The sequence below is a fragment of the Artibeus jamaicensis genome, unplaced genomic scaffold, assembly GCF_021234435.1.
Source record: "Artibeus jamaicensis isolate MK-2021 breed Jamaican fruit bat unplaced genomic scaffold, CSHL_Jam_final contig_700, whole genome shotgun sequence".
NCBI lineage: Eukaryota > Metazoa > Chordata > Mammalia > Chiroptera > Phyllostomidae > Artibeus > Artibeus jamaicensis.
Window position 1 is genome coordinate 6870899 of NW_026521930.1, and position 16898 is coordinate 6887796.

Below are 16898 nucleotides of genomic sequence, written 5' to 3' on the forward strand. Positions count from 1 at the left end.
TTTATTTCTTAGATATTTATTTATTGTTTAGGGAAATAATGGTTTATTTATTGTTTCAGGGCCTGCTGGTTGTCCTAAGGCTAGGCCACCAGTCCGGGTGTCTAATAAAACACTCACCCTTTCTCTGCCTTGGCTTCTTTTCAGAGAAGGGGTTTCTGACACTCACAGTGGGGCTAGAATGGACTCAGCAGCCTTTGGCCACCCTGGACCTCTCTCTGCTCCTACATTTTTGGGGTTCCTGGCCCACCTCTCCCCACTCTGGCTTGCTCAATTGGTGGCTGCCATAGTAACCAGCAGAGTTCAGAGGCTGAGCTCCCATTTGCAAAGCTCAAGGTGGCTGGTCTGCCTACATCAACCTTTGGTTGTAAACAGAGCTCCATAGACCCTCCTAGCCCCTTTCCTCTGGGCTGGCTCCCACCCCAGAGGTTTGCCTTCCTCCCACACAGCTCTCCAAGGGCTTGGGAAGGGGGTTAAGGAGTGGGGTCAGGCAGAGAGGAAAGACTGTGGGAGGACTGTCTCTGTTCCCTCTCCGTCTTCCAGACAGTGGCGGAGACAGACTGAGGAGGTAGTCAGGACAGGCCATGAGAAGTGGTGCCAGTCCAGCAGGTGGTCCAGCAGCTGCGTTGGAGAGTCAGATTCCTTAAGTTCATGGTTATCAGAGCTGTCTGGTTCTGTCTGCTCTGTGAATTCAGCTCCAAGAAATTCAGGCTCAGATAGTAGAAAGGGTGCTTTCAAAGTGGCCAAGGGAGTCAAGCTGAACAGGGTTCAACCAAGCCCTCAGACTCTCACTCAGGGCCTGGCTCTCAGGGCCCAGTCACTGCGGCTTTGGCCGGCCCAGTCTGGCTTGGAGTTCCTGCATCATGCCGGAGTGTGCAAGGCCAAACCTGGAGGGGGAAGACAGGCCAGGGAGCTGGTCTCCAGGTGTCCACAGCCTCCTGCCCATCCCAGCCCAGTCACCTCACCCCAAGCTTACCCGTGTCCCAGGGGACTTCTCCTGGCTGGCACTGGAGTCCCCTCAGGGCATGTGGGGCTTGGCTCTGGGGGTCCCTCTGGCTGGAGAGGTCTCTGCTCAGGGGCAGACAGCTTTTTCTCTGGTGGGGGGCTGGCAGGCTCCTGCTGCTGCTCAGAGGTGGGGATCCTTCGGAAAGAGGGCCGGGAGCGACGCCGCAAGGAGCTGCGGGAGAGGAGTACACGGCTCCGAGGCATAGACACATCCAGGCAAGATGCAGGAAGGAGGGCCTGCAGGGATGGGAGCACTGGGTGTGATGGGGCTGGCTTTCAAGATCCTGCTCTGTTTGGCTCAGGACCCTGCCTGGAGCCCTCACCTTACTCCAGCCGCCATGAGCATCCCCTGGGGCACTTCCCACAGCCTCTTCTTGTGGCCCAGGCTCAGCCTCTGCAGGGTGCTGATTCGTCAACTGGTCCTCCTGGCCCTGGACGTCCTCCAGGTCTTCTGGGTCAATCTCCTCGGCCTCTGCCCTGTGATGTCTAGTCACCTGGACATCTTCCACATCACAGGACATTTGTGCCTCTTCCTCAGGAGTCTGGTTCCCATGCTGCCCTTCACTGCCTTCTCCCTGCTCCCTTACTTGCCATATCCCTGCCTCTTTTTCCAATAGCATCTGCCCTCCTGGGAGCACCTCGGCTTCCACCATGGCCATGGTCCCCTCTGCCCCTGCTGCCTGGGAACCCAAGGTAAAGCCATCCATCCCACAGCTTCCTTCTGCCACTACAGAATCCCCAACCTCCACCCACTCTCCCCCTGGCTCACCCTTCTGAGCCTCAAAAGCTTCCACTTGGCCACCTCTGCCAGTAACTTCCTCTGCTGAGCCCCCAGGGCCAAATTCCTGCCCACCTTTGTTCTCTCCCTCTGCAGCCTCCACTAGCTCCTCACCTCCGCCAGCTTCCTCTCTCCCGTCTGAGTCCCGGCCTCTCCCAAATGCTTCATCCCCAGCTTCCTTGGCCTCTCTTCCAGGCCCTTCCCTAGTCCCAGCAACCCCTTCATCTGAAGCTGCCTTATTGTCCACAATCTCAGCAGCCAAAGAACTGGCCCCTGTATCATCCTCACTGTCCTGCAGGCTTGAAGCTGCCTCCTCCAGCCTCCAGTCTCTCCTGGGAGTTCTGCCTACGTCCCAGAACACTTCGGCCTCTGCCTCCTCATCCTTGTTTTTTCTGACATCTGACTCTCCCAGTGACTGGACTGTCCCTACTTCTACCCCACACCTTCCATCTAGCTCCTGGCTCTCTGCCTCACACCCTGCTTCCTTTACTTTCTTCCACTCTCCGTCTGCCTCCAGGACCTCTATCGATACAGACTCTCTGCCTCCTGCAGCCTTCCCCTCCCCCTCTTCAGTACCTACTTTTCCCTCCTGCGCATTCCCTCTCTCTACATCCCTTCTCTGGTTTTCCCAGGCTTCTGCTTCAGAGATATCAGGCTTTCCATAACCCATGTTCCTGAAATTATTCTCCAGGCTCTTTTCTGTCTCCTTTTTGCTCAGGGCTGGAATGTTCCAGAGCTCTTCCTTACCATCCTGTCCTTCTGGTTGCTCTGTTGGGATCTGGAGACCTCCTATCAGCTCAGGTTCCCAGCCTTCAGTGACCCAGTGCTTGGGGCCACCGTACTCTACCCCCAATTCTTCTAGACCCATCTGACCTTCCTCCTCACTCCTCTCCTCCCTGAACTCCTTTTCAGGTCTGGTCTCTGGGGTTGCCTCAAAGTCAGCAACACTTTCAGCCTCGTTTGCTACTTTGTCCTGGGACAGCTCAGCCTCTATGGCCTGGACATTCCCTTTCTCCTCCTTGGCCTCCTCTGCCTGACTCTCCTCCTCCTCCTCCAGACTCTCTTGAGGAGCCATGATCTCTGAATTTTGTGTCTCCTTGTCTTCTTTCCCATCCTGATCTGCCTGACCCTCACGGCCCTCCCCTGCCTCCCATTCCGAGCCCTGGCCTTCGGCAGCCTCCTTCCCTGCCACCTGGTCCTTAGCCTCCTGTCCCACTCCTTCAGTTCTCTGGCCCCATTTCTGTTTCAGGAACAGGCTCACCTCAACCTCTCTATTTTCATTCATCTCCTCCTTCTGGGCTCCCTTGGAGGCCTCCTCTATGGCACAGACTATCCTAGTACCCTCTGGGATCCTATCTCCTGGGATGGCCTCATATTCTGTCTCCTTGACTCCTAGGAGGTCAGTCTCCTCCCTGTATGAAGTTGTCCTAGCCTTCCTCCCACCAGAGGTTGTCCCAGTCTCCTCGCTGCCTGAAGTTGTCCTAGCCTCCTCCCCACCTAAGGTTGTCTTGGCATGCCCCCTGTTTGAGGTTGTCCTAACCTCCTCTCTGCCCAAGGGGGCCCCATCTTCAGATTCTGCCCCTGGCTCTTGTGTCACCTGTGCCCTTGTGCTTTGGCCATCCCTCACAACAGCCACCACATCTTCTTCCCTCTCGGCCTCTTTCGCCCCAGCCCCCTGGGTCTCCTGTGCAACTGCCTCCTTGACTGACTGTTCTGATGCCCTGCCATCCCTGCCAGTGCTGGCCTTGCCCTCAGGCTCTCTGCGCCAAGTCCACTCTGACTCCACCCCTCTGGCCCCCCCTGGCTCTCTTGCCCTGACCTCTTCCTCCTCCTCCTCCTCCTGTTCCCAGGTTCTCGGTGTCTCTTCTCTGTTCACTTCCTGCTCATTGCTCTCCCGACTCCCCTGGGCTTGGCTGCTCCTGTCTCCAGCAGCCTCAGACCCTGCCTCAGACTTCCTTCTGACCTCCAGTGGGGAGCTTGGATCCTGGCACCTGAAGGCCTTGGCTGCCTCCCAGACCCCAGCGTCTTGCCTATCTCCTTGAGACCCGTGGGAGCTGCCTTCTTCCCAACTCCAGGTCTGTTCTGTAGCTGAGCTTCCTTCCTGGTGACTTCTAGCCACTTCGGACCCTCTCAGTCCTCCATCCCCCTTGCTTTGGCTGCCTCTGAGGCTCTCCAGGGCCTCCTGAGCTTCCTCCTCTGCAGTTCTCCCTGGCCTTCCTGTGGCCACTTCCCCCAGTTCCTCAGCTGCCCATGCCTCCCTTCTCTCTGCAGTAGGAACCTCATCTCCTATAAGGTAGGAGACAAAGGAGCTGAAGGAATCCTAGAAGAACAGGCAGGGGGAGGGACAAAGGCATTAGGGGGAGGCCCCGCCCTCTCCTGGGGACCCTTGGAAAGAGAAACTCAGAACAGGAAGAGGGGTTCTGGGATCTGGGAGGAAGAAGACAATAGGGTCTGCAGAAGGAATAGGAAATGGCCTAGATTGGAGGTATGTGTATGTTTTTTTGGAGTTGGGAGGATTGAAATCCAGAAAAGATCGGGCTAGGAGGCTGCCTGATCCTTAGGGAAAGAATCTCAAGTCTGAGGAGAGACTCAAAGGGAAGAGGGAAGGTGAGGCCCCGAGGAGCAGCATAAAAGTCTCTGGCATCTCTTTGCCCCTCTCACCAGTGCCCCCCTCAAGGCCTGATGCAGCCCAGGGAGATGTAGCCGGAGGAAATCCATCCTGTCTGCTCTCTGTGTGTCCAAAAAGCTGATAATGACCGTCCCCACCCACCAACAGAAGCCCGTCTTCCTCCTGGACCCAAGACACTTCCTCTTCCCCAGTCTCCCCTGACGCATCTTTACCCCAGGCCCTACCCACCTTCCACAACGCCACAGCCGCTTCCAGCCCAGCCTGGGAAATGAGTGTGCGCCACACAGGGAACTCGGGTGCACATTTGGAGCTAAAGGGCAAGGGAGGAAGCCTGAAAGGGAAAAAATGGGAGCAGAAGACCTCAGAATTGGGGAGGAGGGAGAGGGTATATGGCAACTGCAGCTCAAGTGACTCAGGTCTTTATTCACACCTCAGCCATTTCCGTCACCCCCCCCCCCCAAGCCACAGCCACTCTGTGAGAGGAAGCTGGGGTTTGTGGTTCCTGTTTTGCCTGGGGACAAGGAGTGGGAGGGAGGAGGGAGTTGGTAAGAGCTCTGGCTTCTTATTTCAGGGTCATTAATGCTTCCCCAAGGTGAAAGGGGCTGGGTTGGTGGCTTCAATGCCTGTTCCTTCACCTGTAGTCATTCTTGTGAAACAAAACTTGTCTAAGTTTTTATTGTGGTCATTTCTGTCTACCTCTCAATCTCCTGTGAGTTTCTTGAGGGCAGAGACCATCTATGACACGTTGCTAAATTTCTAGAACCCTGCATGGGTAGTAGGACCCCATTTTTCATTGGTGGATGACCTTGGAAGAAGACCAAAAGGAGTACATATCAAACAGCCCTCTGAGGGCCTGGTGCTGAGAAAGAGGTGATACAGGTGGGCACCAGCTATTGGAAGACCACGGGAGAGATTAGCAAGGGAAGGAGGTGATGGAGAAAATTCAGAATGCCGCTTTACCACCTAGAGGAAGGTAAGAGAATCCACTCCTTACTTGGGACTATGTAAAGTAACATTGATCAACACCACTTCCCCTAGTCCCCTTCCTACTTCCCACAGTCCTACTTCCTAAATTCCCAATTAGAGAAATGAGATGAGATCACAGAATCAGAATGTTGAGACTTAGAGTCATTTGGTCTAAGCACCTTTTGTGCAGGCAGGACTCTTGCAGCAGCCTGCTCAGCCAGCATCCCTGTCCCTGGTACTCTAATTCTTATTCCTAAAAGCATCTCTGGGGTCACCTTTACGTCTAACTTTGTATGATCATCAGTAACTTTCCTTTTTGTTTTTCCCTCTGTAAAACCGGGGTTTGGACTACTGTGATGTTCTCTGGTCCTAGGATAATTTGGGAAAGGGATCTTTTAACGCTTTAGATACTGCCAATAAATAATTTTTGAAATCCTCTTAGGTGGGTGTTACCTTTACATTCAGTTACCTTTACAACCTGAGGGCAACAGACAGGCATAAGAAAGACCGGAAGCTGTCCATCTTTGTTCCCAGACAGAAACAGTACCGTCTGAAATGAGAAACAAAGTAACCATATTTGTTCCTGGCAAATGGAGGCCGTGAGAACAGAAGCCGCGCACAGCCATGATTAGTGTTTGCTGAATACAGTCACGGCCTTGGCGGCGTTAATCTAACAATAGGGCTCTTCTTGCTGATCCCACCCACTTCAGTTTTAAGCCAGCGATTCCAGGGTTTTCCTGGCCACTCTGGGTTCGCCACGCGGCAGCTGGGAAAGCCTTGAGCGAACACAGTAACAAGACCAGGAAGTTGCGAGGACCTCAGAGCACGTGATGGGGGACCCGCTGGTGCTGTCACGTGGCCGGCCAGCCTGCGGTTCCCTGTTGCGGAATGTTCAGCTGCTCTTAAAGGTACAGGCTGCAGGGACCCTTGCTTTAGAAGGGGCGGGGGCAGAATCGGAGGGGTGGGGCGTACTGGGGCCTGCGGGAGCGCAGATCCCTGGTGTAGAGTAGTGGGTCCGGGGCGCAAGTGCAGCCGAGAAGCCGCAGCTGGGACTGGTAGTGGGGCGTTGATCTTTCCCACATGTTGCAGACCCGCATCTGCCCCACCGGAGCCAACTCTGAGCTTTCGCTGACTTTGGACCCCTCGGGGGACCTGAACTTGATGCCATGGGAGGCTGTGCAGGCTCGCAGCGGCGCCTTTCAGATTATGAGGGTGAGTATTACGGACCACCCTGTGCCCCGCGACCACAAGACAAGCTCGGGAGCCGGCTTGACTGTGAAAGAACACTCGTGGAGTCATCCTACACCTGAGAGTCGTGTGGGAGTCATGCCTTCTTCTCGCCCTCCCAGGAGAGGTGTCTGACCCGGAACCTCGTCCCATTCTCCTGGACCGGCAGGACGCCCATTGGAAGAACATGATCGGCTTCTGGTAAGCGGCTTGAAGAGTTCAATACAAGTAAAAATGGGCAGAAACAAGGAAGCGACAGAAGAGGAAAGAAAGGGTTGAGCCACGGAAAAAAAGAGCTCTTTCTAAAAGAGCTCTTTTCTTTTAGAAAAAAGAGGTGAATCCACAAATATTTAGTGAACCAATTGGTTTTCCCTGAAGCAATATGTAAATTTCCCAAACTTAAATCATTTACTTACCACCTTGGTGTTTTGGCCAGATCCTTATACCACCTGTAGGATTATTGTTTTTATTCCAACCTATTAAGCCTTTACATTTGTAAATATATGTATTGTTTAAGGAAAACTTTAAATCACTATTCTACATAAAAAGCCATTATTTTCCTAGTGCACATTTAAATAAATACATAACTACTTTTTAAAAAATCCTCACCCAAGGATATGTTTTTATTGCTTTCAGAGAGAGAAGAAGGGAGAGGGGAGGGTGGGAGAGAAACTTCAATGTAATTGCCTCCCATGCATCCTGACGAGGGCTGGTACCCACAACACTTAGGTGTACAGGAAGACACTCTAACTGAGCCACCCAACTGGGGCATATCACTACTTTTTAAAAGATCGTCCACCCACCTCCAAAAACCTTTTAAGTACTGCTGAGCTTTGGGAATACTTCTAGCACTTATCTAAACATCAAGGACTTGGGTGGCACACTGGATTGGAAGTGACTTTCCATATGACACTAGTCACATAGCCTCTCTGAGCCTCAGCCTCTCAGCAGTGAAATGGGAAGAGTAATAGCAGCCCTTCATAGGCTTGTGAAAAGGACACATGAAATCTGTGGTGCTGGGCCCAGGTCCATTCCCATCACTGAGTACAGCTCTGGGAGATGAGAGCAAGCAAACAAGCTCCTTTATGGATCATAAAGGACTCTGGTATTATCTTGTGTTGATCCCTACTTCACTCTGCAAGGTAGAAGAGAAATTTGTATGCCTGCTTTACACAGGAGTGGACCTAGGCCACTCAAGTAGAAAGCGGCGGATGTGGGACCTGGACAGAGTCCTTAGGTGTCAAGCCCCAGGAGCCTTCTGCTGTGCCACAGTGCATCAGAGGCAGTGGGTCAGTGGCTGAGAAATGCCCCAGGAACTGGTGGGAGCTCACAGGAACCGTCATCCAGGATGCCTTCCTTCTCTTCCTGGGAGAAGTCTGGGAGATTAAATGTGAACCCAAGTGTGTGATTCCAAAGCCCCTATTTCTAACCCTAACACTGAAGGAGATGAGGTCTGGTGTTAGAGAAAAAAGTAAAAGCTGATTGAAGGAAAAGGGGAGGTTCGGTGCTAGCACTGTGGATAGATTATAGGCTGAAAAGTTAAGATCTGTTCTTATATGTCAATTACATCTCAGTAAAACTGGGAGAAAAACAAAGTCTGTCCTGCTCACTCCAGGCTCCTGGGCCTTTGCAACAACTTCTCTTATGTGGTGATGCTCAGTGCTGCTCATGACATCCTTAGCCACAAGAGGACACCTGGGAATGAAAGCCATGTAAGCGACCCTCCCTGTGTTTAGTCCCTGTGGGAACATGAGGGACTCACCCTGGGGCAGAGGCTCCCTTGAAAAACTCATGGAATGGGGTATCTAAGGGTGGGGCAAGAGGCCAAAATTTCCCAGTCTCCCAGATGGCAGAGCATGAAGGGTGTTTAAGAATCAGTTAGTGCCACGTGTACAAACTCAGATGTTGCCTGTGTAGAACCATGGCTAATGGCAGAGTTTCTTAACCCTCACACTTAACATTTTAGGCCAGATAATTCTCTATTGTGGGGCTGTCCTATGCATCGTTGGATATTTAGCAACATCCCTGGCCTCTTCACTAATGCTAGTAGCACCCCCTCTCCACTAGTTGTGACATTCAAGAATGTCTCCAGGCATTTCCAGATGTTCCCTATGGGATCTAATCACCTTCAGTTGGAAACCTCTTGTCTATGAGGAGCTTGGAGGGCACGTGCCCAAGCAGAGCAGCTGCCACCTTGCAGGTCCAATAGGGAATTTGGTCCAAAATCAGACTTACTGGAAACCCAGTTTCTAATGAAAATTCCTGAATGTGTTACCTAAGTAAAGTCCATCTACAGGGCCATGTTTGGCCTGTGGATCATTCTATGGAAACCTCCTCCTTCCCGTTGTACACATAGAGAAACTGAGGTCCAGGAGGCCAGTGCTGACGCAAGGCCATCCTTCAAGTGAGAGCAGAGCTAGGACTGGAGCCAGGCCCTGTCTGTCTAGACCCTTTTGCCACCCGGGGTGAGAGACTGTCTTTCTTCCTATCAGGTAGACCCAGACCCAGTTCCCACCCCTCACAATAACTCATCTCGATTTGACTGCAACTCTGTCTCCACAGCTGTGAGTAACCTTCTGGTCCTCCCCTGACCCCCACCCCTACCACCTCCGCATCCAACTGGGACTGTCCTAATTATAATCATGAAGACTGCCATTTCCTGACCCCATTCTGTGTGTAGCTGATCTTGGTTCATTTAAGCTACACAACAGCACTGTGGACTAGGACCACGATCATCCCCCATCTTCCAGATGAGGAAACTGGAGCTCAGAGAATGTGAATACCTTGACACACAGCTAAGGAGCAGCAGGGCTAGGACCTGACCCACATCCGCATTCAGAGAGTATGCTTGTAGCAGGTCTAATTAGCTCGTTTCTGTCTTTCCGTGGCCGCTGGTTCAGAGGTTTGTCCCTGGGAAGGTCTGGGGTCTCATTCTGTCCTCCTGTCTCAGGCAGTGCTCCTGGCAGACATCCTCCCCACGCTCGTCATCAAATTGCTGGCTCCTCTTGGCCTTCATCTGCTGCCCTACAGGTCTGGGTGGGGATGATGGGAGGAAGGGCGGTTGGGATCTGTGAGGAGGCCGGGAGGGCGAAGGAGAGGAGCTGGAGCTGACCTTCCCCTCTCCTGTTCCCCCTCCACTCAGCCCCCGGGTTCTCGTCAGTGGGGTTTGTGCAGCTGGAAGCTTCGTCCTGGTTGCCTTTTCTCCCTCAGTGGGAATGAGCCTGTGTGGTGAGCATGAGATTTTGTATCAGGTGGGGGACCCCAAGGAACTGCAGCCGAGCATCTGTGGGAAGTAGTCTCCCCCAACTCCTCAGAGGAAGTGGGTTATCTTTGTAACCCTCAGAGGCTGCTAGGACTGCACAAGTAGGAGATGGGAGATGAGGTCAATTTGGAGGGATAAGCGGTGGGGGAGATGGGAGGAAATGATGGGTTAGATAGAGACTGAGATGCACAGAGGAACGAAGACTCCATCACCGGGGGGGGGGGGGTGGAGGAGGCGTCCGGAAAGAGTTCTTGCTCCTGGTTTGGACACCCGGTGTCAGTACCATTCCCTGTGAGAGGACATTCAGAGACGGCTTGGTTCTGCTCTGAAACTGGATCTCTGCCCATCCAAGGGTCTAGGTTGTGGGTTGTTTTGGTTTTGGTTTTGGTTTTGCCTCTCTGAGCTGATGTAGAGGAGGCCATGGCCAGACACCTTAAGGGATTGGAGCTATTGGGAAAAGGAGAGGTGTGGCCACTGTCGCGCTTGTCCTCTCCCCCCAGGTGTGGTCTTTGCTAGCATCTCATCAGGCCTGGGGGAAGTCACCTTCCTCTCACTCACTGCCTTCTACCCCAGGTAAGTGAGCAGAGCAGGCAGTGGGGAGAGGAGCTCCCGCTACTGGTGTTGGTCCTTTTTAGTGCTCCAGTGTTCTTCTTCTCAGGGCTGTGATCTCGTGGTGGTCTTCAGGTACTGGGGCCGCAGGGCTGCTGGGGGCATTGTCCTACCTGGGCCTCACCCAGGCCGGCCTCTCCCCGCAGCGCACCCTGCTGTCCATGCTGGGTATCCCCATCTTGCTCCTGGCCAGGTAAGCTGCCCTGGGCTGGAAGGAAGAAGTATTTGAGGAAAGGAAACCAGATCATGGTCCCTTCCAGTCTGAGATCCCTACAGTCTTCTTATGAGGGATGAAGGTTCTGGACTCTGATAAGCCTGGGTTCGAGTCTGGAGCTGCCACTTGTTAGCTGTGTGGTATGGAACAAGCTGCTTTACCTCTCTGACCCTCAGTTTCCCCACATCTCAAATGGTAGTCAGCTTCCTTGCTTTCCTGTAAAGTGACATACGTGGAGCATCCAGTACAGTCTGGTTCCCGAGGTGATTTGAGGGAGACCAGGGTGGGCTTACTAATTTTATGTATGTATGTGTATTAGGAAAAAATGTTAACCAGTCAGTCAAACCTGTGATTTCACAGATTACTGTTTAGGTCAAGGCCATGTAGAAAAAGGGAATCAATTGAAAGGAAAGTATTAAGTAAAAAATAATACACACAGGAGGAATATGGATACGATAAATAGCATGAAGACAAAACATGAGTGAAATTTTGGAAGTTTTAGTCTAGCACAGAATGACCACATCATAAATGGTAGCTAGAGCAGTCACTACAATAATAATGTCAAGAAAACAGCTGCCTTAGTTAGTGTGAGCCAGGAGTCAAAACAAGGGCCCGGGGGTGGGAGTAATAAGGAAGCAAGTTTCAGCTCCAGAGAAAGAAGTGTTTTCTACAGTTGGAGCTCTCTAGCACAGGCTGGGGGGCCTCAGAGCAATGTGGAAATGAGGGGAGCTGCTGTGGAAGGGAGTGGCCTTTCCCTCCTGACAGAGGCTCTTGGACCTTGTCTCATTCCACCTCCCCCTAGCTATTTCTTTTTGCTCACATCTGCCGAGCCCCAGGACCCTAGAGGGGAGGAAGAGGCAGAGAGGGCAGCCCGGCAACCGCTGATGGGCAGCGAGGCCCCAGAGCAGCAGTCAAACCCAGGTAGGAGATACGGGAGGTCCTCAGAGTGCTGGGCGTCAGTCTTCCTCTCTAGAGTGGACAGTGGGAAGGGGGAGTGGATGTGTGTGCTGGTTATGGTGAGAGCCAATCACATTCATCTATGCGAGGAATCCTCACAGAGTGCTTACTATGTGCCAGGCATTTCAGTCATTGGGGGCACCGTGTAAGCAAGGTAAGAAAATGAGGCAGACTCTAACAACGGAATCAAAAGTGTGCTGTTCACATATTGATAAGTGCTGGAAGGACAGAACACAGTGCTGTGCTGGAAGATGACCACTCATGGGAAATGGGGAGGGGTTCTACTTAGAGCAGGTGGTCAGTGAAAGTCTTTTTAAGGAGGTGTTGGGCCAAAATGTGAGTGACAAGGAATCAGCCCCGTGAACATTAGAGTGAACAGGTTCCAGGTAGAGGGAACAGCAAGTGCTGAGGCCCTGCGTTGGGAACGAGCCTGGATGTTCTAGAAACAGAGAGAAGGGGTCAGTGTGGCTGGGGTGGGGACGTATAGCCATCAAGCCGTACAAGAGCTATGAAGAGGTCTCTGCTGGGTTGTTTTTTTTTTTTTTACTTGTGGTGGAATATACATAATGAAATTACGTGTTAATATACCAACTTAACCATTTTAATTGTACGATCCAGTGCATCACACTGTCATGCTGGCTGGCTGATTCCTTCCCACGAGCACTCCTTGGCTCAGTCTGCCAACCTCACCTGCCTCTCTCTCCCTGCTCCTCTGCAGACTCCAGCACAAGCCTCTCTTTTCAGGAGAAGTGGACTGTGTTCAAGGTATGGACAGTGGCTGTGGCCTGTCCCCATCAGTGGCCAGCACCTGTCTCCCAGCCTTCCACTTATGTTATGTCTTCCCACGCGTCTAGGGCCTGCTGTGGTACATCATCCCCTTGGTCCTGGTTTACTTTGCTGAGTATTTCATCAATCAGGGACTTGTGAGTAAGGGCTGACAGGAGGGGTGTGGAAGCAGAGATCTAGATGGGGACTCACACGTCCCTATTCATCTCCCCTGTCTGGTCCTTGCCACAGTTTGAGCTCCTCTTCTTCCGGAACACGTCCCTGAGTCACGCTCAGCAGTACCGCTGGTGAGAACCCTGAGGTTGGGTGGCAGGATGGGCAGTCTGCTGGGAGGGCCGCGGGGTAGAGGTGCTGCTGTGTGAACAGGCGCTGGAGGGGCTTCCTTCCACTCCCTGCCCCTGTCTAAGGTACCAGATGCTGTACCAGGCCGGCGTCTTCGCCTCCCGCTCTTCTCTTCGCTGCTGTCGCATCCGTTTCACATGGGTCCTGGCCCTGCTGCAGGTACCAGGCCTCTGGCCTTTGCTCCTTCCCCACCTTAGCTCCCAGCTTCCCCAGTGCTTCTGTCCATTATCAGGAAGTGTGCATTGCTCCCTGTCGTGTTCTCAGTGCTAGGACAGAAGGGCAGCAGGGTTCCGCATCCAGCGTGTCTTCCGGGGCCAGGCAGTCCCGGATGGAAATCCCAGTGTCTGTACTCGGGCTTTGTGATTGTGGCCAGTCTCTGAAACAGTTTGAGCCTCAGTTTCCTCATCTAGAAGTCAGGCCAGGCTAACACCTGCTTCTCAGGGTAGTTTGAAGAAATACAGATGAGAAGAAGGGTGAAAAAGCAGTTAGAATCGCTCATTTAAGGATTATTTTGCACAAGCCTCATGCAGAGACACAGGCTTTCCTGTATTTCTAACAGTAAAAACATGCACCGCTCTTTTGCTCTGCACGGTTAGTTGTAATAATAGAGTCAGTGACGTTGCACTCATCCAGTTGTTTAGCTCAAGACATTTCAACTACCCATGACAAAAGTAATTTTACAGCTTTAGAGAAACAAACATCTTTCCCTGTGACAGTCTAAGAAAAGTACCTTTACAAAACCAGCATTTGCTGTTTCTTCCGCCCTGAAGGTGACTATTAAAATAAACTTTCAAATATTCTAGGAAAGTTTTTTTACCCTTTTCAATTTACTTGAATCTATATCAAGATATAGACTAAGTATAGATTATACTCTAATGTTATGGAAACAGCATGCAAATATCCTCTAACTTTCTCCTTTACTTTTTTAAGCAGCAGCGCCAGCCCAAGGCTTTGTTGCCCCAAAGTCCCAAATCGTGGTGTCAACAATTCTTAACTCGGGATTCTTCATTAGATGCTGCTGAAATGTGGTTTATGATTTGAGTTATAATCTCAGCCGAGGCTGCTTCATAGAAATAGGGGCTTATAATCACTTAATTCCATTACAGAAAGTGTCTGGCCTAACACCGCAGTTGAAAGCGTGTACAGTGTTTCGCAGGTCACATTAGTGTTACCAGAGCGTGTACTTTTAAGTGCAGATTTCTGAGCCCAGCTCAGATGAATGAGAACCTCTGAGGCCCAGGCTTGTGTGGGTAACAAGGTTCTCAGGTGATCCTCTTGTGCACCAAGCATGTGAACCGCCCTGGTGGTAACCCCTGGCACTCAGGGATGGGACATTGGGATCCCTTGAGGGACTGGGGTACAGAGGAGGGACCTACATCCCTGGGTGGTATCAGAGAGGCTTCCTAAAAGAGGTGGGAACATCCAAGCCAGCATTTCTCAACCTCAGCACTGGGGGCCACATCATTCTTTGCTGTGGGCTGTCCTGTAGGGTGTTGAGCAGCCCCTCTGGCCTCCACGCATTAGATGCCTGTAGCAACCCCCACGCCCCTTGTGACAACCAAGAGCATCTCCAGACATTGTCAAATGTCCCCTGGGCCGCAAAATCAGGCCCAGTTGAGAACTATCCTCAGTGCGGTAAACAGGGAAAACTATCCAGGGAGCTTTTGGGAGGAGAAAGGAGATCACAGGATTAAGTGATGCTGATCCACGCCGACCTGGGAACAGCGCAACCAGATCCCAAGTGAAGGAAGGTGGAATGGCATTCCAGGGGGTAGGAATGAAATGGGCCAAGGGGTGAGGGAGGAGCCCCACTCGGTCTGAGTGCTGGGACAGGGTAGGAAGAAGGCGTGCCCTAGATCCCAGGGTCTGGTAGGCTGGCTGGGTGCTAGGGTTTGACCCAAGCCTGCCAGCCCTCTCCTTCATCAGCATCTCCGAGAACTGGGCCCGGAAGGGATGGCAGCCTCCCTTTCTGCCTGCCACGGGTCTCTGGCTCAGCCCCCCCTCCACCTCAACCACAGTTCTTCAACCTGGCCTTCCTGCTGGTGGACGTGTGGTTGAGCTTCCTGCCAAACATCTACCTCGTCTTCGTGATCGTCCTGTATGAGGGGCTCCTGGGTGGTGCTGCCTACGTGAACACCTTCCACAACATTGCCCTGGAGGTCAGCACCAGTCAGGCGAGGGCTGTATGTGGCCTTTTGGGGGAAAGCCAGGGCAGGGGTGTGGAGGGCTGAAGCTTCATCCTTGTTCCCCGCCCTCCACAGACCAGCGACAAGCACCGGGAATTCGCCATGGCAGCCACCTGTATCTCTGACACCTTGGGGATCTCTCTGTCAGGGCTCCTGGCCCTGCCTCTGCATGACTTCCTCTGTCACCTCTCCTGACACTGGGCTCGGAACACAGGATACACTGATAGGTGGGCAGATCAGACCCCAGGCCTACAGCCCGGAGCCCATCCATAAGCTCCGCCCCTGGACTTTGCTGCGTGACTGGGCTGTAGAGAAGAAGCGCTAAGGTTCCGCTTTCCTTGGAGCAAGGGGCAGCAGCTTTCTCCCACTCCACGTTCACTTGGGGTCCTTGGCATCATGCCCTCGGAATAAACGCCTCTATTATTGATTGACTCCTGTGCCATTTTTCTCCGTGAAACAAAATTTATTACAAAAGTAACACCAGCCCACATTGGGATATATACAGGAGAGTGAAAGGATAGCATTTTAGCAGATTTCTACCTAGTCTTTCAGGTGTATTCATTCACTCACTGTGCCGTCACAGGGACTCTCTCACTGTATGAGGCAGTCTGTATACATTTCTCTCCAACATCTAAGTTTTCAAACATGCAGAGAAATTGAAAGGATTTGTGCAATAAGTACTCATGTAGGTACTGCCTAGGTTCTACAGTGATCATTCTCCTATTACTGCATCAACGCAGATGCAGCCCTCCAGCAGTGCAGCTTATTTTTGTAATGCACGTCAAAGGAGGCTGGGAGCTGCCTTTCGGGCATTCCTCACATGGAGACTCATTCTGCTGGGGCAGCTGTGGCAGCTGTGAAGACCCAAAGCACCCGGGCTGATGTGGCTCAAGCCCAGGCAGCGTTGATCAACATCAGTGTGGCCTGTGGACTACAGAATATTCTGAGGACCAACTTGGGACCTGAAGTCACCATGAGGTTGCTTGTTTGTGGTGCTGGAGACATCAAGCTTACTAACAGCGGTGTGCTGCCTCATGACATGAAAATTCAACACCCTACAGCCTCCTTAATAGCTAAAGTAGCAACAGTCCAGGATGACAACTGGTGATGGTACCATTTGCAATTTCCTAATTACTGGAGAATTGCTGAAACGTGGATCTCCATTTTTGAAGGTCTCATCCTAAAGTAATAACAGTATTTGAAGTTGCACAGGAAAAGGCACTTCAGTTTTTAGGACAACTCAAAGCAAAGAGATGGATAGGGAAACGCTCGTAGATGTGGCCAGAGCATCCCTGTGTACTAGAGTTCATGCTGAACTTGATGATGTCTTGGCAGAGGCTGTAGGTAACTATGTTTTGATGATTAAAAAAAAAGATGAAGTTACTGGCCTCTACATGGTTGAGATCATGGAGTAGAAACAAATCTGAAACCGGCACAAGCTTAACCAGAGATCTTGTTTTGGACCATGGGGCATGGCTTCCTGATACAAAGGAAAGAGTGGAAGATGCATACATTTTCACATCCAATGTATCATTAGAATGTGAAAAAGGTGTGGCCCAGTGGATTGAGTGCAGGCTTGTGAACCAAAGGGTTGCCAGTGTGATTCCTAGTCAGGGCACATGCCTGGGTTGTGAGCCAGGTCCCCAGGTCCCCAGTAGGGAACCTGGGCCAGGTCCCCAGTAGGGGGCACATGAGAGGCAACCACACATTGCTGTTTCCCTCTCCTCTCTCTAAGAAATAAAGAAAATCTTTTTTAAAAATTCCTCTTAAAAATATGAAAAAGGTGAATTCAGGCTTGTTTTTCACAAGGGTGCAGAAGAGAGGAATTGGTAAAAACAAGGAAAATTCATTGAAGATAGAGTTAAAAAATAGAACTGCAAAAAGAAAGTCTGTAGTGACTTAGATAAAGGATTTATTAGTTAAAAGGGAATTGACCTATT

At 51.8% G+C, this 16898-nt stretch overlaps 2 protein-coding genes and 1 pseudogene across 3 annotated transcripts; 2 read left to right on the plus strand and 1 right to left on the minus strand.

Moving 5' to 3' along the window:
- Window positions 1-6: 6 nt before the first annotated feature.
- APOBR (apolipoprotein B receptor) lies at window positions 7-4525 on the minus strand. The gene is made up of 4 exons (XM_037134045.2): window positions 4442-4525; window positions 1326-4100; window positions 974-1239; window positions 7-884 (listed from the first exon to the last, which is right to left on the minus strand). Exons 1-4 carry the CDS (start codon window positions 4496-4498, stop codon window positions 815-817), a joined length of 3168 nt encoding a protein of 1055 aa, XP_036989940.2. The 5' UTR covers window positions 4499-4525; the 3' UTR covers window positions 7-814.
- Window positions 4526-4600: 75 nt separating this feature from the next.
- Window positions 4601-15389, plus strand: CLN3 (CLN3 lysosomal/endosomal transmembrane protein, battenin). 2 transcript variants are annotated; one of them, XM_053671571.1, is made up of 17 exons: window positions 4601-5382; window positions 5818-6283; window positions 6465-6587; window positions 6725-6803; window positions 8218-8314; window positions 9095-9166; window positions 9553-9632; window positions 9745-9830; window positions 10365-10437; window positions 10523-10666; window positions 11490-11608; window positions 12363-12409; window positions 12499-12567; window positions 12662-12717; window positions 12838-12931; window positions 14791-14931; window positions 15034-15389. In XM_053671571.1, exons 3-17 carry the CDS (start codon window positions 6542-6544, stop codon window positions 15151-15153), a joined length of 1323 nt encoding a protein of 440 aa, XP_053527546.1. In that variant the 5' UTR covers window positions 4601-5382; window positions 5818-6283; window positions 6465-6541; the 3' UTR covers window positions 15154-15389. The 2 variants fall into 2 exon arrangements, with proteins under 2 accessions (XP_053527546.1, XP_036989942.2); XM_037134047.2 differs by having other exon boundaries at window positions 6086-6283.
- An 84-nt stretch (window positions 15390-15473) lies between these two features.
- LOC119040943 (T-complex protein 1 subunit zeta-like) lies at window positions 15474-16492 on the plus strand (annotated as a pseudogene).
- The last annotated feature ends 406 nt before the right edge of the window (window positions 16493-16898 follow it).